Source organism: Nyctibius grandis, chromosome 7 (assembly GCF_013368605.1).
Source record: "Nyctibius grandis isolate bNycGra1 chromosome 7, bNycGra1.pri, whole genome shotgun sequence".
Lineage (NCBI taxonomy): Eukaryota > Metazoa > Chordata > Aves > Nyctibiiformes > Nyctibiidae > Nyctibius > Nyctibius grandis.
Window position 1 is genome coordinate 22,465,730 of NC_090664.1, and position 20,257 is coordinate 22,485,986.

A 20,257-nucleotide genomic window follows, 5' to 3' on the forward strand; every position below is an offset into this window, starting at 1 on the left:
CAAGCTAGAGCAACAAATACAAATTAAGTCCTTCCTGTCAGCAGTCTGACTGATAACAGAGGACATAACATTCAGGCAGTAATTTTTGCAGGAAATGTGTTTTCTGCTTAAGTCAGAGAATAGTTTTAGATACCCAGTTGTGGTTAGACAATAGGATGTTATGTATAAGGAAGATGGAACAATGGTGAATATGGTGCTTCTAATAATATAACTGAAATGGCCGCAAAAAAAATAAAATAATTGGAGAACCTGTAAACTAAAGAAGAAAAGAGGCTGTTGAGTTTTAGAACTAAAGAACTAATCTCACAGGTATGTTGGAATCTGCATTTTTTTATATCCTTAAGTAATTTAAAGGTGTCCGTGCACACTGGGGAAGTGGTGGTGAAGACTAGATTCAGATTACAAATGACGAGCATTTGACAGGTCTGCTAAAATAGCAGGAAAATATGTTTATGCTTATATATCACCTCAGGAACTGAGAACAATATGTATCAGAGGTGTTCCAAGACACAGTAAATAAGCTAATCACATTGAAACACAGATCTGCAAAGAATTCAGTGTTTAGAAATGGATTGTGTAAGGTCATTTTCCCAGCCCCTAATTGAAAGTTAATTTCATTTTTATTATAACCTTTAATATTAACGGCAGGGCTCTTATGGAAAATGAACTATTTAAGGCCTGTTTTATCATCTCAGCGAACATTTTTAGCAACCTCTTCCCTTCTACAAATAAGATGCTCTCCTTTTCTCATCATCCAGTAATCCAGCCTTCCGCAGTTTGCTTCTGGTCTCACACTGTGAAATGCCACGATGCAGAATGATGAGCATGTATGGCTAGAAGACCAGATCACTTGAGAAAGGCCTCAATGTGAGTTTTCTTAACACAGGATTGCAGCTAGAGTGAGCAAGTGAAGGCACATTGATTTTGCAAAAGTGTACACTCTCTAAGCTGCATCACGCAAAAGCAGAAACTGGAGCATAGTGGTTTATTTATATTGGGGTTTTCATTTATTTGATTAAGTGGTCAAAGACAGAGGGATAGAGGAGCAAGCAGAAACTAATGTATCTTTACAGCAGGAGAGAGAGGAATGAAAAGAGAAGGGGAAAAGGGAGTTGGATGCTACCCCTTCTGGCTAGAACCCTTGTTCTGCTGCCTTGTACATGGAGCACATATCTGCCCTCTGGGGAGTGGTGGTGCCAGTCCAGTGTCTCAAGACCAACAAAAACAAAGGAGGCAAAGACAACATCAGCAATTGCATCCAAGGATTTTACATGGGACTCAGAGCAAAAGTTTCAACAGGCAGAGTCAAGCAGATGGGCCTCATCTTGTTGCTCGGGTGTCTGTGGTCTAGTTTATAGTGAGACCCGTGCACTGATATCCATGTCCAGTAGGAAACTAAATGTGCCCAGCCCTGTTTAATGGCCCTGAGGCCAACTGGCATGTGAGCTGCCCCCATGCTATTGAACCCTGCAAAACAGGGTGGCTGCTATTGAACCCTGCAAAACAGGGTGGCTGCTGCCAAATGCCCAGTGGGGAGCAGTGCCTCTGGTGGATTCCAGAATCTGGGGTTTGCTTGGTGGGGAGCTAGCCTGCCTGGGGCAAGACTGTGCTAGGACCTCCTGACCAGTGTAACAGTGTCAGCTGTTAAGTGCCAATGCCTGGGAATAGGCCATGGCACATTTCCTTCCACAGACATAACATGTGCCTGCACCCCATGTCTTTCTAGCAAAGGCATGAGTCCTTCAAGGCAGTAAGCAGCTATACTGGACTGTTTATTTAAGACTAAGTATTTACAAGTTGGTTTTTTTGTGGTTTTTTTTTTTTTTAAATTAACTTTTTTTTTCCCCCTCCAGATTATGGATCTGGTTAGTTTTGCAGATAGTTAACCTAGAAGTAAGAAAACCCAAATAAGGGCGTGGGGAGGCATTAATTATTCAGAAGAGTGTATCCTAGATCACAAGCTAGAAGAGCAAGTGCTCAAAACTACCTCATTGTTTTCTACAAAGGACTATTTTAATATTTCTAATTGCACCAAGCCCCCAGAAGTTACCATCCCATCTATATGTGCTTTCACCTTACCCCCTGTTTTTTTTTATAACAACAAGAAAACCCCATCAAAGTACAGTTCAGATATGGGTCTTGTATGTAATCTAATAGTGTTGGGCTAAAGGTTTAAACAATGCCTGGTTTGCTTTTCAGGAGAGGATTTCTCTCAGTGCTACTAGGGAAGAAAATTGCTTTGAAATTGCTGAAGTAAGCAGTTAGTCCTTCCTGGTTCTCTGCTTGTCCTGCGCTTCTCTCAATAGGCTTGTATTGCTTGTATTTCCTGCAAGGAATGTGCACCGTTAGTTGCTGAAATACATTTAAAAGAAAGTCCCCATTTAGCATGTGACCAGTGCATAAGAGAATTAATCATGTATTCATAACATATATTCTCTTTCCTCCTTTCCTCTTCAATCCCATCTGATGGTTAACAGCCATAGGTCAGCAGTGGTGACTCAGGCCTGGTTAATGGGAAGGCTCGGTTGCTTAGACGAGTACTGTTGCTCTGTGGAGGTGTTTCTTTCTCACCACTGACTGTGAAGGGTGAGCATACTCTTGACTCAGGAGTCTTGGTGCAGTCTTAAAGTTTCATGAGAAACATCCAAGCTAATGCTTAGATGTAATGCTTACAGTAGCGTGCTTCTGTTAACTACTGCATGCCCAGCACCTTTTCCCCAAAGAATTTATTTGTCAATTATTTATGAAGAATTTTGATCATTAATTCTCAATCTGTCAGTCATTTGCAAACACTTCTAAAAGTTTTAGAGCTAAATTGAATTTCTGGTTTTTAGGTTTTACTACATATATACGTCACATACATGCAGTTTGAGTTGTGCATTACTGCTTACCTGCAGGCCTTCTAGTATTACTATTTGTGCTTATGAGCACAGAATGTATTTTTATGTGAAAGTCCTTAACATTGTTGTATTTTTCCAATGATCCAGTGATCTCATTTTTCTTGAATATTTGCCAAAATATTTGTGAACAACAATAAAAAAGAAACAAAAATATAGCTAATGCAGATTTATGTTGTTGGTTTGTATAATTTAAGCTAATATTTTTGACAGTGTTCCTTGAACTGTTTTTTAATCCTAGAAACTAGCAACTTACTTGTAAAGGACAAAAGCCCCAATGGCGGCAAACACTGCCAACAAGCCAAGGAAGATAAAGACACCCTCTGTTGTTCCTGATGATGATCCTAGAGTTTGGAAAGTAGTTTGATTAAAAGTTAGCCTCATTTTTACAGTGAGATATATTTTCTAAAGAAAATGTAGTTTTTACTTGGTTGCTGTACAGACTGAAGTACACTTATTACTTCTAATATGCTAAACATTGGAGGTCAGTGACTTTGGCAGGAGGTGGTGCTTTTACATCCTAATCGGTTTAATTCTCGGTTCTACTAGAATGTGAGTTGAGCTTTGCCAGTTTTCTCATATGAGCCAGGCTCCTGAGACACATGGCTGCCCTTCCAGTATGAAAGGGAATGGAGGCTGTCCTGAGAAGCCCTGGACCCCTGAGGCCCCAGAGGAAGTCAGGACAGAGGAGGAGTCTGTCTTGGTTGATGAGGGCTGGGTCAGGGACCAATTAAGCAATCTGGACATCCATAAATCCATGGGCCCTGATGGGATGCACCCGTGGGTGCTGAGGGAGCTGGCGGAAGTCATTGCTAGGCCACTCTCCATCATCTTTGCTAAGTCGTGGGCAACGGGAGAGGTGCCTGAGGACTGGAGGAAAGCAAATGTCACTCCAGTCTTCAAAAAGGGCAAGAAGGAGGACCTGGGTAACTATAGACTGGTCAGCCTCACCTCCATCCCTGGAAAGGTAATGGAACAACTTGTCCTTGGTGCTGTCTCTAGGCATATCAAGGATAAGAGGATCATTAGGGGCAGTCAACATGGCTTCACCAAGGGGAAGTCATGCTTAACCAACCTGATAGCCTTTTATGAGGACATAACCCAGTGGATAGATGATGGTAAAGCAGTGGATGTGGTCTATCTTGATTTCAGTAAAGCGTTTGACACGGTCTCCCACAGCATCCTCGCAGCTAAACTGAGGAAGTGTGGTCTGGATGATCGGGTAGTGAGGTGGATTGTGAACTGGCTGAAGGAAAGAAGCCAGAGAGTGGTGGTCAATGGGGCAGAGTCTAGTTGGAGGCCTGTATCTAGTGGAGTCCCTCAAGGGTCAGTACTGGGACCAGTACTATTCAATATATTCATTAATGACCTGGATGAGGGAATTGAGTGCACTGTCAGCAAGTTTGCTGATGACACAAAACTGGGAGGAGTGGCTGACACACCAGAAGGCTGTGCTGCCATTCAGAGAGACCTAGACAGGCTGGAGAGTTGGGCGGGGAGAAATTTAATGAAATATAACAAGGGCAAGTGTAGAGTCCTGCATCTGGGCAAGAACAACCCCATGTACCGGTACAAGTTGGGGGCAGACCTGTTGGAGACCAGCGTAGGGGAAAGGGACCTGGGGGTCCTAGTCGACAGCAGGATGACCATGAGCCAGCAATGTGCCCTTGTGGCCAAGAAGGCCAATGGCATCCTGGGCTGTATTAGAAGGGGTGTGGTTAGTAGGTCAAGAGAGGTTCTCCTCCCCCTCTACTCTGCCCTGGTGAGGCCACATCTGGAATATTGTGTCCAGTTCTGGGCCCCTCAGTTCAAGAAGGACAGGGAACTGCTAGAGAGAGTCCAGTGCAGAGCCAAGAAGATGATTAAGGGAGTGGAACATCTCCCTTATGAGGAGAGGCTGAGGGAGCTGGGTCTCTTTAGCTTAGAGAAGAGGAGACTGAGGGGTGACCTCATTAATGTTTATAAATATGTAAAGGGCAAGTGTCATGAGGATGGAGCCAGGCTCTTCTCAGTGACATTCATTGACAGGACAAGGGGCAACAGGTGCAAGCTGGAACACAGGAGGTTCCACATAAATATAAGGAAAAACTTCTTTACAGTGAGGGTAACTGAACACTGGAACAGGCTGCCCAGAGAGGTTGTGGAGTCTCCTTCTCTGGAGACATTCAAAACCCTCCTGGATGCGTTCCTGTGTGATATGATCTAGGTAATCCTGCTCCGGCAGGGGGATTGGACTAGATGATCTTTCGAGGTCCCTTCCAATCCCTAACATTCTGTGATTCTGTGAGGGTCTTGCTGGCACCCCATAAGGTGAGGCTAATTTGCTCCTTGCCAATTGCTGTTCTAGGGAAACATTTACACTGAGATTATAAGAGATGCAGTCTCTTTATAAGCTTTAGTATTAGAATCAGCTTCAGCTTTCTCTTAGGGATGATGGCTAGGGGGAAAGGGGATAAAAAAGGAGTTTCTTAAATGTTATTATTTGTTGCAGTCCCAATGGCAGAGTGTGACTGAGAGCTTGATGGACTTAGGCTTGTTTGCCTTATCCAAGAGCTGAGGGCTCTGCTTTTTTAACGTGCTCATTCTGGGAGATTAACTTTGGGCTCTGCCTGTCATTGAACTCTGCCTTCTGTTTGCCATCAACCATTTCACTCACATCTACTTCTAATTCCATCATATCTGATGGAAGAAGCCAAATCATTACAAGTTTGGTTTTTTTTAAATTTGTGTTAAATATCTTAATTTTCTAGTCCACAGGCTGTACCTTTATTGAGCTTACTGACACTGAGACACTTTCTTGGTCCTCATATTAACAACAGTGTTTATACAATGAAGTAACCTAGATGTGCATGTTGGCTTACCTTTCTAGTTATTAATTTACAATTGCTGTCTATGAAAATTGAGATATCAATCAGGGTTTACCATTTACTTGGTACGTGTGCCTCAAATATTTCTCAGTTCGTTGATACAATTGTTTGGGAAGGCTTGACCTTATTCCTAGTTTACACAGTATTTTTGCTGAGAAATACTGTGCACATGAGAAATATTTGCAAACATTAGATGGGCTCCTCCAGAAGGTGACTCGAAGCAGCAACATCTCTTAGATCCTAATTCTGCTTTCATTATAGTGGAAGCCCCAAAGTACAACTTAGCTTTGTCCTCTGGAGGAAAAAACCTAGGAAGACCAGACTTGTTGGGCTAAAGTTAGCCTCTGTGAATACAGTTTTGAAAAATCCTACTGCATGCTTATTTTCATCTTTAGGAGCCAGAATGCACTTACAGGTCAGGCATTGTGGCTTAGTCACCATGAACTGATTTCAGTGCAGCTAATTTTATATTTAGATTAAATAAAATCAGCCAAAAATACTGTGGCAAATGACCACAAAGGGTTAGTTTCTTGGCTAATAGTAATTAAAGAGTTCAGAAGAATCACTAAGACATTGTAGTGGGAGGTCAGGAGAGCAATGGAGTGGGAACAGAGAGACAAGATGATCATTTAGACTTCTGACTGAAGCTGAGTTTAATACCTGGTTCTGTCAAAGACTGCTTGGATAACCACAAGCAAGACACAGTGATACTCATCCAACCAAAGGTAAACCTCCTGTTCTAAAATAGTCACCCTGGGCAGACTCTATAGTCAATGAATATTACACAGATCTTTCCAGAACCCGATTCATCTTATCCTCATGTAGAAGTAGAAACCTGGTCAAGGTCAGTGGGGTACAAAGAAGGCCCAGGGCAGCCAGCTCAGCTTCAGAGTTTGATTCTGTCTCAAGTGAGCTGAATTCCTCTCTGTTTCTCCTATTTCTCCATGTGTGGAGTAGGCTGGCTGACATGTCCCCCACCTGTTTTTCTGCTCAACAGAGTTATTCTGTGGAAAAATACATTATGGATTAAGAACTGTTCATATTCTGTGATACTGAAGGGTTTACATAATTACTGTACTCACTGGATCGTAAACATGAATCAAACCAAATTCTAACATCTAAAATTCCCGTAGGGAAAGAATTGTCTCTTTATCTTTGCCTGGACTCTCACACAGGTTGGCGCAGTCTCAGCTGAGGCCTCTGGGCATAATAAAAACCCCATATAAATTCCTGTGCTCTTCCTTCCTGCAGGGAAATGACCACAGGGAGAAGCTATTCACAGATGACCCACATCTGCTCTGTGTGGACTCACCTCCATTTACAGAAATCAGCGCACTGGCGAGGGCTTGACTTGTGTCATCCCCCAAGGTGATGGTTATACAGTACGTTCCAGGTTCCTCAAAAGCTCTCCTGATGGTGAGTAAGCATTCATCAGTGACGATGATGGGGTCACATACCACGCTCTTGGACACCTGGCACGTGGGGTCAGAAACTACTGTGCAGACATCTGTGGGGAGACTGGGGTGGGAAGAGAGAACACATTGCATCTATGGAGTCCTGTTAGCCCAGTTCATAGACATATTGCACTGATGCTCTGGTTTTATGCTGGTGCCCGTTTACTGAAATCAGTGGCACTATAGTGATTTAAGAGTGTTTTATTAATACATTATATATATTTTATACATACCTATACATTTTAGATATACATACATGTGTATTTTATATGAAATGCATATATACAATCTATAAAATGATTTGCTTGTTTTACCTATCATTTAACATTTTATGGTGATCACAGAATTACCTGCTTCAAATCAGCTTATGAAGTCCATTACCTTTAATACACATTATTAAGAAAGGAATGCAGATTCTTATCTGTAGTATCATGTGCCGAAAAAGTAAACTCTAACTTAAGAGAGGTTAATTGTTTTCTAGTTGCATTACCAAGATGATTCTTGTACTTCTCAGTCCTCTCAACTCTAACTCCCTTCTAGGAGCTAGGAATATTAGTGCAATGTCTTCCTATCCAAGAAATTGATTGGACATGTCCATTTACTCTAAGTGTCAAAAAATTATGGCCAAAAAAAGGGTTTCCTTCCAATTTCAGTAGACTGCTTCCCATTTTACAGCAAGTGCTGAAATCTTGTCTTCGCCAGGAAATATAGAATTGTTTCTCCCTGCTATCTAGTTCTCTTATTTTTACTGAGGCTTGACATTTGTTCTGAATCCTAAGAGCCTGGCAGTAACCTCTGTTGCCATAGTTTACAAATGAGACTTGCATTATCTTTAGTTCCAGTCAAGAAACAGAAACACTGCAGTTCCCAACTTTTGTTCATGCAGCTGTATCTAAGTGCAGACAGCATTCCAGCACCTAATAATTTTTAAAGAGGGAAGACTGACAGTTGCATTCACACACTTACCTCCCTTGGCAGGTAACAACAAAGTCAACCAGTGAGTTTTCAGCTTGACTTTCTCTCATCTGAATGCTTGTCATCTGAATAATATTTACCTCAAGGATTCCCTCTGGGAGAGGAAACAGATGTCAATGGTAGGACACAAGACAAGCCCTGAAGTCTGTGTGTACAGAACCTCAAGTGTTTGGCTGAGGCCCAGTTCAGGTCTCATTTTCCATAACCTCCTCCCTTTCTTAGCACTCCTTGAAGGGTTTAAAAGCTGAGAAATTTTCCAGGGCTTTCTCTGTGAGGCTGCTCCTTTCTGCTCTGCTTTATTTTTCCATTCTTGTTATTTACTTATTTATTTTGCTAAATCACTTCCCCATCCCACTACCCATGAATTCTGTGCACGTCAAGGTCAATTCAACTTTATGTAAATCCCCAGGCCAGTATGCTTCAGGTATGGTAGGTTCAGAAGCTGATGATACAGAAAACAGTAATACGGTGCAGATCCCCACCAGCTATTTTCCAGCCCAAGTGCTGGGAAACACCACATGTAGTACGGGGGCAGCCATCAGCAGGCATCCAGACCAAGGCCTAGCCTCATGTGTCAGAGTGCGTAAAGAAACCAAAGTCAGTCAGTTAGCTGTCTGTACATTAATCTTTGAAAATGTCACCTAGGTCCAAGAGAAGGATCTTATTGTGGGCCTTGCATATTTGATAAAAGGGAACCTAAATAAACATTATGTCTAACATACATTGTTGTACATGATTACCCCCATTCCTCTGTTCAGGTGTTGACCCATGTCCTTACCTACAATAGAGATACCAGTTCTATAGTATCCATTTCTGTAAATATGGCAGCCTCCATCAGGATTATCTTCCATTGACTCGACAGTGGTAGAAGAGTCTGAATTAGAAGATGCTGCGGTCGTTACTGTTGAGTTGAGGGAGAAAGAATAGATATGCAGCTTTAGAACAAGTTCTGCTTAGAGGTATACTGAACATGGCCATATGTTTCAACTGCATTCATTACATACATAGGTCATTAGTGACTTTGGTTTGCAGCTGTGCAGTCATGTATGTATCTGTGTGGGATCATGGTAATAACCCTTAAAGAAAACATACAGTCCCAGCTGTAGAATCCTGGAGTGATTCTCCAGGTAGCCTCACTCTAAAAGCCACCCTGCTAGTCACCCATTTCTGTGAAATAAAAGTGAGACTGCAAGGTTTGATATAATTAAACACTTCTTTAAAATTCCCAAATCAATTATAGAAGAAATCCAAAGGCCAATAAATGGTTTTAAATGCTCTCTTTGAAAGCAGGTATTTTCCCATTGCCCTACATTACAGCTAGTGGAAAAATGAAGAGGGGAAGTAGTGAAAGTTGTAGCTTTCTTCTAATTTTTCATTCTCACTCAACATTTTGGTAAAAGCACATAATAAAATTCTGAAATTTGAAGAATATAGCCACATTTACAATTTAATAGTAGTAGTATTATAACTACCCAGGATGAAACTGCAGGCCTTTTGCAAACCTTAAAACCCTCTGAGATGATAAACCAATGCTGAACATAATGAAAGTTATTCTGAAATACGATAGTGCATAAATTTAAATTGGAAAAGTCATTCTTGCTTAATGCCATGTGGAAATCTCATATTTTGTAATATGAGTAAATTTTTTCTAGTTCAATCCAATCTCATTTAATTTTGGGTGGAAGTTAATGCAAACCAGAAAGGAACTGAAATACCTCTTCTCACTTAAAATTTACATCTTACCTCAGAATATGACCCTGAGTAGGCAAGGCTAAAACTCCTTGACCTAGTGTGGTAGAGGGTATAAAAAAAAATTTATATGTACTGCATGTCCACCTGAAGACCTCTGTATGCTGTCACTGGGGTGGTAGAACTGGATGTGTAATGTGTTAAATGTGTAAGTGATGCCTACCATAGAATCACAGAGGAGTTTATGCTTATTGATTCTGTCTCTAAACCAATTTATAGAGGGTGTGCAAAGCCTTGCAGCTCTTTCATTGATGACAGTAACACTTCTAAACCAGGACTTCTAACCAGGACAGATATAAACTTAAAATACCAGAATTTAGAGTTTTAACATAGCTCCTAATATCACTGCTGTTCGATAAAGTCTTACCTGCTGCGGTGGGAAGTGGTGCAGTGGGTGTTACTGGACTGCAAGGGACAGGTATAACGGCTTGGACAGTTAAATTCAGAGTGAAGTTTCCTTGCAGAGTATAGGTGTGAGATGTAGTGGAACCGCTGGCTACAAATAAGCCACTTCCATCTCCAAAGTTCCACTTGTAGGAGACGGCAGAATTATTAAGATAGTAGCTGGGATCATGGATCTTCACATCAAATGTGATTGGTGAGTCTTTGATAAAAATGGAGTCTGAGATGTTGCGGTCGTGTTTTTGGAACATACTCACAAATATTGGAATTTTGTCTGGAGGGGAAAAAAAAAAAAAGAATTAAATAAATAAAGCATACATACCTGGCTGCAAACAGCAAACAGCTCCAAAGTCCCTGAACAGCAAGTCAGAATGTGAGACATATATGTCTTTAACATAGGTTTCTACTTTAATTTGATTTACTGATCTGAGGAGTGAATGTCAGTAGGAAGCAGTTACCCAAAAAAGTATAGGAATAAATGAGGAATCACAGACATCTGTGGAAGAGTGCATTTCCTCTCATAAATCATTTTTCATTACAAAGTAGAGGTGTCACAACTGAGCTAGATACAAAGGTAAATTACACTACTCAAGTCATTTTAGCAGAGATTCCACATTCATATTAAAAACCTTTCTCGGGCCAATGTCTTCTTTTCATGCCAAGTGATGCTTGTGCTGAATTCTTTTAACACCCAAACAACAAATATTATTACAGTTTTTACCAGCATGCTCACCTGTTACAGTGTAAATGGCTCTTGCTCTTGCAACTGGAACGTATGCCGAAGGCCCCCTCCTGTAAATGGATACTGCCATCATGTGTTTGCCAAGAGTGATATTCGCTGTGTTGACTGAAAACGTTGCTGCAGATCGTCCAGTTGTTTGGTAGTACTGACCTGAAACAGAACATGAACTTATGTTTTCCCCTTCAGCCTAGCTACAAGTTGTTTTAAGAGAAGCAGTATCTCTGTGAATCTTGGATTGTCTAAATCAAAATTAATAGTTTAGAATTGTCTTTCAGTTATCTGGCAGGTGTTTTTGGAGGACTGAATACTTTTATAATGTGTTTACTCCCATTACTTCTGTGGTTTTTTTTGAAGGTGTCAGAAAGATGTCCCAAATTTCACTAATCTAAGAAAAATTTGCCTAGGCATCTACATATTTCCAAAGCAAATACATTACTTTAAGTCATTAGGATTACATAGTGGATGGTATTAACTCTTAGGCATTTTAAGTGATCTTGTGTTTGTATGCTTTCAGTGTAGCAAGAAGATATCATACCTCTTGCTTCATACCCTAAAGCCCTTTACATACATTTGCTTATTTATCTTTGTAACAGCTGATTGAGGTGGATAAATAGCATCACCTCTGTGTAAAAGTTGGGACATTATTATTACTCATGCTGATACTGATACTGATGATAATACTGATTTAGCCAAGCTAACTGAGGATAGTAAGATTTAGTATGTAGCCAATGTCAGGTAACACTGAAAATCAGCATTTGTGACCAGATCAGTACCACATAGTCAGTGGCAGTTTTCACCTCCCCAGAGGCAAGAAGTGCTGCACTGTTAAACTGATCTGAAGATATACAGCACTATGGTCTCTTTTCAATTAAAGAATCTGAAGTGGCTGTGAGTGGTCAACAAATCACTTGACTGACCTGCTCGGACCCTCTGTTTTCCTAGAAAGGATCTTGAGTACTACTGAAAGGAAATTAATTTTCTTCAGTGGTAGTACTATGAATGCAGATTTAAAGAGAAGCTCCTGGTAATTCATGATTTCCAGACAGAGCAGCTGATAGCCCCTCTGGAAAGTGGGGACTGAATTCGGGATCTCCACTCAAGAGCATGGAATCCTTTTTAAAGGACACTTAATAAAACATACTCAACAAATAAGTTAGTGTACAGAGAGAATATAAGCTTTGCAGCATGAGCCAAACCAAGGGATGTGTTACAGTACTAACCAAACATGTGAAACACATAGACAAAGTTCCTTCTCCTCCAGCCAGGATAACGAGGGAAAGGTCTCCCATCTGGGAATACATTATGGCTGTGGTTGCTTGTGCAGTTTTCCCAGCCACAGCTGTCGATCCATTCAGTCCAGTTGTAGACATAGACTTGCTGATCCTGGGAAGCTGGAGAATCTAAGTGTAGAAAGAGGACATGTTCCTGGTCAACTGAGAAATGTGTGGAAAGTCAGGAAACAGGAGTCACATGCCCCGGGTTACAACAGTTATTGCACTTAAACAATAGGTTAAGTGCGGTACTTTTAGACTGACATTTGTTTTTTCTAAGATTGTGTTTTGTTTGGTTTTTAATGTAAACACCAAATTGTTCTGGCTTGGTATAGTTTTATTTAGAAGCTTAAAAAATTTTACTGTCTCATGGGCCAGACACAATTTAAAATTGCTTGCCCAAAATTTGCTGTTGACTACACAGGCTGCTACTGCTTCACTGGAGTTAGTGGCGCTACCTGAGCATTTGGCAAGCAGAATCTAAAATTTTAAGTAGAAAGAGCAGCCATGGAAGCACCGTGAAGAAGTGACTTAGTTTGTTTTGTCAGAAAAGTTTTCTATGGCACATTTAAATAACTTAGACATGAATTTCAGCTCCTTTCTGAATAATGAAAAGACCGTTTCCCTCCCCAAACAGCACAACAGATGTTAAATAGAGAAGGGATATCAGCAGTTAACAAAACATTCGACAGTCAAAAAGTAGAACTCAGGCTGACAAAAAAATTGCTGATATGCCTTGAAATGAAAATTACTTTGATCAGGAAAAAAATTTGTTGAACATTTATGAATTCAGAGGAAGAAAGGTACAACAGCCAGCTTTACTCTAGATCCGGCAGCTTCAAACATTGGAATTATGTTAGTTTTTTTTTCTCTGTGTAACAGTAAATAATATGAAAAAAAAGGTGGTTCTCTGATGAAAAGATTGTTTGATTTTTAAATTATTTATTTTCCTGTTTGTTTTTCATTCTTAAAATGTGGGAATGTGAGATCTACTCTTTCTTGAGAGTTTTTGAAGATGGTTAGTGAGTTCTACAATTCCTAATTGAAAAAACCCTCAGTTTTATAAATTGACAGGTTTAAAAATTTGGAAGAAAACAGTGTGACTGTGCAGCCTTGTGACTGAGCTGAAAAGCAGTTAACAGTTTTGTTAGGAAGCCAAATTAACATTACCATTTTGGGAAGGCAATTTTACAATGAAGGCAAATCTTAAATTACCTGGTCATTATATATAGCAGGTGCAGAACAGTAAAAATACCACATTGAATCTTCTGAGGAAACAAACTGGTGTGGCACAGGTTACACATGAGTGTAGTTATCAGTTAAAAGCAACATGGCTGTTGTTCATAGGGTGTGCCTCTGATGTTTTCAAAGATTCATGACATGTTCACACCAGCACCATAGTCACATGTGTGTATAGCACAGGGAGATTGCTGTTACCTACCCTGGGTACAGTTTCTCTCGTATATTATGTTGCCATCATTATCTTCTTCCTGGCACTTGGGAAACCGGAGAGTCACAACAAAGGTCACGTTGGATCCTACCAGTGCTGGGCTATCAGTGTCCAATTTGGCTGTCACCCTTCCGCCTGTAGAAAAGAAAATTGGTCTTCACCAGAGCAGCAGCTACCTTCAGTTGTGCACCATTTACATTAGAAATGCTTCCAAGGGGTTTTGTGCTCCTAAGTCACTTGCACTCTTATCAAAACTCCAACTTAGAACAATCAGAGGGACTCATTGTATCCCTCCACATCACTTACTTGTCTGTCATTCATTTCCTTCTTAGAGCAAAGAATACGGTTTTTTACTCATGGGGGTCAATATTCCAAAGGAGAATATTTTTGTTTCTCCTCAGGGATACAGCCTTTACACCTCAGCTCAGAACAGGTGATAATACACGGAGTCTTCACCAAAGTTGTCAAACTGAAGCCCACAATGCCTTACTGAAGCTACCTGTCCTCTAGGGCGTGTTTCAAGTAATGGATTGTCCTAGAGCCCTGGTCATCATACTTCTTTATAAGTATTAATGTCTGAGATTATGAGTCACGGGAAAGCATTTATTGTAACAACTCACTGGGAATGGTATCAAAGCCACTTGTCTCTAATTTGCTATTCCTTGCCGCAGTGGTGGATATTGCACATATGAAAAAGCACTATAGCATCTGCATTCTTCAGTGAGGTGGATTTTCTGGCCAATTTTCTCAGTGTCTTTGAAATGTGTATGTGCTATCACCTTTCCAGCAGTCCTTCCATCTGGGATCTCCTTCCTCCCAGAAAGGATAAAGCTTTTCGTTCCATTTATTTTGATCACTAGACCAGCCTTGTAGCTTCTTGTAGGATGCGACAGGAGTACTTCCATGGCTCAGCGCATCTTGAAACCCTAGAGAGAAAAACAAACATGCACTGTAATAGCATTTTCCCTACAACCCTGTAAAGACATTGCTCTTGTGCTGAACAGCCTTCTTATTATGACTATATTCTTGTATGGATTAGAAAACTCTTCACCAGTAGAAAGTTATGGAATTTTATCATCGCAGCTATAAACACATCATTATAGCCAACATAAGGACAATTCCACCACTGACAGACTGACATTTTTCTACTTGCACTATTGCAAGCTTTCCAGACAAAGAATAAAAAGGTTTACAATATTTTGACCATAATCAAAGCAATTGTTTGTATGAATGGACATAACCCTGCAACAATCAGGCTAGTTGTACAGAGGTTGCTTGATTGCTGGCTGCTTTGTGCTTGCCTGGTAATAAATCTATGAGTAAAAGGCTAACAGGAAAAATTCACTCTGTGTATGAGTTGTGCTCTAGTGGAGGTTATGCCAGGAACTAATTCTGACCCAGTGAAGCTCCTTTGGTGAGCTTGCTGATGGTTTGGGTGGGAGGGGTGGAACCAATTGTAACAGAAGCTGGTATTTCCAGAAAAGGAAAGTTAGGGCTGAATAGTAAATTAAATGTGTTTATAATATAACAACAAAAACATATTAGCTTCCTGCCTATTACTTTAAAATGGCTCAGATATTAAAGAACTTTAATAACCTCGTTCTTCTCATATGACTACAAACTATGTACTCAAACTTTTCCCAGGCTTTCTAGGATCCCTCTTTCTGTCACAAAGTACGCATAATGAAAAGCACAGTAAACATCCAAGTAACCTGTAGGAACATGTCAACCACTGTAGGATGCCATAAAAATATGTTCGTAAGTAGGCTCATAGGCAGAGTTCCATTAAAGCCTGGGGGCTTTCAACAACTCTGTCATGTTAATCAGATAACTGCTGGGTGTGTCACAACATCAAGGGAGTTAGGATTTCTTCTGCTTTTCATGGCTTTATTTTAAAGGTAGGTGATGCTGAATGCTGAATGCTTCTGAGATTTATACTGAAGCGCAACAAAGAGCTGGATGATTTTAAGGAAAATGCAGAGAACTGTAAGAAGGGCAGGAATGGCTCTGTTCACTGTAATGTAACTGGCTGTGTTGGAATTCCTCCGAGTTTTGGAAAAGGCACAGAGCAGGTGTAACCAGTCTAAGCACTGTTTTTATGGGCATGTGACTCCTAATTTTACTGCAAGGGAGAAGCAGAGAAACAGCACTGAAGAAAAGGCAGAGGCTGCTTTCTCTTGATGTTTTATCGCCCAGTAAGATTGCTGCTGGGCAGGAAGGACGTCCCTCTACCAGTCCCATCTCAATGGTTGCTCTAACTGATGCTGGTAGCTCTCTCCCTGGTCTGTTGAGTCTCGAGGACTGAAAGGTTCAAGGAAAAGAACATATTTTGCACTCAGACACATATTCTCCCACGGTCTTTTGCCCTACAGGAACTCCACACAGTCTCACTTAAATCACTTGAATCAAGTCTCTCCTGCAGATTTAATATATTTTGATGTGAGCAAAGCATAACATCATGACTGGTATTTACTTAATAGCCTGTATCACATGCTGTATTGTTTTCAGTCTTGGTCAGAAGAAGAGTTGGGAACATTGTTCTTCAGAAACTTTTCCCAGGAAAAAAACAGATTAGCAACTATGAAAGTATTTCACAAAGGCTTATCAAGTTCAATTCCATTTTATGTCAAGAAATTAATGTATCATCTTATTTGAAAATAAGTGGCTAGGGATTTTTTCTGATTTCTTTTTCCCATTCTCTTTGATTTTATCTAAAAATTATTTAGTGAATAAAAATGTTTTGATTTTGTCAGATCAAAACATTTCAATCATTGTTTTTTTCCCAAATGCTCAATTCATCAAAAAGAGCTGGAACACTTTTAATTTTATAAATGCTTTTAATTTTGAATTTTCAGTAAAAATCCTTGAATTCAGAAGTCATTTTCTTGCCCAGCTTTGGTAATAACTGTGGTCACTGCTTCTAAATCACAAGCTCCTTAGGCATTTCTGTGCCTCCCTGATGTGTTTTGTTTATTTCAATCGAATATAAAATATTTAACAAGCTTCAGTACAAGACAAAGACATTTTTTCAGATGAGCAAAGACTTCAGCACTAGTTTCTCTAACACATGGAACTGAAGATTTTCAGTTGCTGAATTTAAATGAACAAAAATCTTTAATGTCTTTCTTCTTTAACAATGAAAACCACTCAAGAACAGATGTCAGTCATAACAAAAATTGGAGCAATTCAGTTCAAAATAGAGTAATATTACACTCCAAGGAACTCATTACTGTAATAGTTTTGGTGAGGTGATCATAGGAGAAAAGATCTGATACTCTGATTGACTTTCTTCTTTCTCATTTTGGTTTTCATTTTGGTGAAAAATGTAGCAAAGACAAGAAGTTCAGCGTTTCCTGTCATAGTGTGTTAGCCACGAAAGAGAGAACTAGATCCAATGTTAGAACAACAGCAATAAAAAGATGAACCAACTAAAGAGGATGAAGGTGTATTAGAAATAAAAAGGATGATATTATGGCCAAGCTAAGAAGGCAGAAAATAATGTGAAGCCTCTTAAGTTACATGTAGAAACATAATAAAGCAGGACAAAAAGAATCTGAGGAACAACTTGCAAAAACATAAAAACTACTAATTAATCTTTTCTTCAAATACAAAAATAGTGGGAATCTTGCCAGAAAGTCTGTGGGGCCAAAAGATGGTGTAGATACAAAAGAAGCATTCAGGGAAGATAAAGGACAGAAGTCAAATACATTAGTTTACATTTTCATTCACAAAGGAGGAGCATAAGAGGTTTCTGTGCTAGAATTTTTCTTTACTATGATGGAGAACCTCTCAAAATGAAATGTTGGAACAAAAGAAAAATATTATAGAACAAATCAACAAAATGAAGATGTCATCCAGATAGGATGGCTTAAAAAGTATGGAAGTTATTCAGGAGTGAAATAAATGAGCTATTAACCATAGCATGTAACATCTTGCTTGAAACTGCTTCAGTGTCCGAGAAACAGAAGTTGGCAAATGCTATGACAGTTATTAAAAACCATTCCAGGCAAGATTTAGAGGATTACAGAAAGTTTGAGGCTCAGACTGGACAAATTGGTAGAAACAGTAATGAAGAACAGAATTAGCTGATACAGTGGATTAACATGATACGCTGTAAAAGGACCACATTCCTCACAAATATATTCAAGTTTCACTGAGGGAGCCAGAGAGCATGGGAACAAGGCTGACCTGCTTGCTATAGTCTGCTTGAGTTCCAGACAGCATTTGATAAGGTTCCTCACTAAAGGCTCATAAAGGAACTAAGTTACTGTGGGATAAGAATGAAGGATTTCACATGAATAAATAATTGGTTAGGATATATGAACCAAAAGTTAAGAATAAGTGGCCAGTTTTCTCAACTGTTGAAATAATTTGAAAAGTTCATAATCTGGAAAACAGGTAAACAGTAAAGTTCTTTAATCTGCTGAAGACAGCGTCTTACAGTAGAGGGGAGGACTTTATGAGACTCTGTGACTCAAGAATAAAACTATATGAAATTCAGCAAAGTTAAATGTAACTTTACTTACAGAACAAGGGGCTCTAAACTAGCTGCTGCCACTCAGAAATGAGATCTTGTAGCTTTACAGTTTTGAATACAGTGCTCATTACTTGTTGAAAAACTAGGAAAAGGCTAGACAGAGAACAAAGATGAAAATGTCATTACAGAATTGTATAATTCCATGTGTGTTCACATCCTGAATACTGTATGCTGCTCTGTTCTCTGCAGCTCGAGCAGGATAGAAGAGAACTGAAAAAATAGAGAGAAAGGTTGTGAGGATAGAAAGGTGGACAAAGGGATAGAATTGTTTCCATGTGAGGAACGGCTAAATAGACTGTGTCTTGAGCCTGGAGAAGAAGTGACAGAGGAGAATATAAAAACAGAATCATGAGCAGCATGGAGGAAGAAGCAATTTGTCACTATTTCTGAAAGTACAAAAGTTAAGGAGAATCAAACGAAACCAGCAGGCTACAGGTTCTAAGCACGTAAAAGATATTTCTTCATGTAAGACACAGTTAAGGTGTGGCCAGCTTTCTTGCTGGCAGGATGTTGTGTGTGCCAAAAACTTACACAAGTTGCAGTCAAAACCCAAGTGCATGAATGGATGGAGGAAAAGTCCAGCAAAAACTGTTAAATACAATGACTCTGCATCTGACAGAGGCAGTTCTGGTGCCATAAATCACCCGAGGCTGCGAAAGTGTTCTGAGTAGATACCGGTATATACTTTCCCAGTTATACTTTCATTACTGTTTCCCATTGGACACAGGTACAAGGCTAGACGGGTGCTCAGCTAGACGAGTGCTCAGCTGGACATCAGCTTTTAAGGTCTTCAGTTTCCTTACTGTGGATTCTGGAATTTGAGCCTAAAATCCCATTTCTGGGTTCCCAGCCCTGGGCTCAGTGCGTCAACCTAAGACTTGAGTCAAGCTGGGAGCCCAGAAAGCAGAGGACCAGCCCAGTGCCTGCCCACTGTGGCTTGAGGATCTAATTCTTTGACTGGGCTCCCTGAGGCTGGGGATCCACAGGTCTGGGTGTCCCAGTGGGGAGCAATGCCTCTGACCTGGGCTCCCTGAGGCTGGGGATCCACAGGTCTGGGTGTACCAGTGGCGAGCACTGCCTCTGACCTGGCCTCTCTCAGCCACAGCTGAGCTGAGCAAACTGGGAGAATTCCGTTCTGCATCTGCCTTTTTAGCCACGCTTGAGCTGGGGAAATATTGTTAGAAATTTGTTGAAATGAGCCAAGGCTTAGTTCCAGTCAGCTCTGTGTACCTGTGGACTGCAGGAAATAGATAACTGAGCAGCTCTGGGCATATGTCTCCAGCTCAGGTGACATTTCTACCCAGAGCCAGGCAACCCTGACGTGGAGCAAGCTGTCTCCTACCAGTTCCCAAGCACAGCTCCAGTGACCGCTGCACATGCAAGGAGCAACCATTTTTACCGCACTGTCTGGGGACGTCGAACCCGCGGAGACAGGGAAAGAGGACGGGGTGAAGGAAGCACTCACGTATGGCGGCAGCACACAGCACCATTTCGGCCAGGAGCAGGAATCCAAGGTGGCAGTAAACACCACTCATGGTGCTGGAGACCCTGCGTCGGCTCAGCGTGCACGGAGGAGCAGACAGTGCCCGATGCCCGTGCAGAGTAACTCCTCCGGTCCCCACTGAGAAATGAGAATGAAGTTTCTCTGCTGCTCTGCTCTCTGATTAAATGAAGGGCCCCAGGACTCATCATGTGATGGAATTAAGCAGAGATGCATGATTTTGTCTTCAGCTGCTTTCAGCTCATGTGCTTATGACTCACTCCCTTTGCTTTCAGCATTCCCTGGGATTTCTGAGGGACCTGTTTAGAGCCACACCATTTACCTCGCAGGCATTTTTATACTAGTTTTACACTATGATCAATTTTTGTATTTAATTTGTTTTTAAATTAGGAACACTTATTTCCAGAAATCC

General features: G+C 40.6%; 1 protein-coding gene across 1 annotated transcript; it reads right to left on the bottom strand.

Moving 5' to 3' along the window:
• Positions 1-2,172: 2,172 nt before the first annotated feature.
• On the bottom strand, positions 2,173-19,879 carry GPNMB (glycoprotein nmb). The gene is made up of 11 exons (XM_068405389.1): positions 19,810-19,879; positions 14,587-14,733; positions 13,799-13,942; positions 12,307-12,486; positions 11,078-11,236; positions 10,310-10,618; positions 8,972-9,094; positions 8,185-8,287; positions 7,077-7,282; positions 3,154-3,241; positions 2,173-2,326 (listed from the first exon to the last, which is right to left on the bottom strand). The coding sequence occupies exons 1-11, from the start codon at positions 19,877-19,879 to the stop codon at positions 2,173-2,175; spliced, it is 1,683 nt and encodes a 560-aa protein (XP_068261490.1).
• Positions 19,880-20,257: the final 378 nt, after the last annotated feature.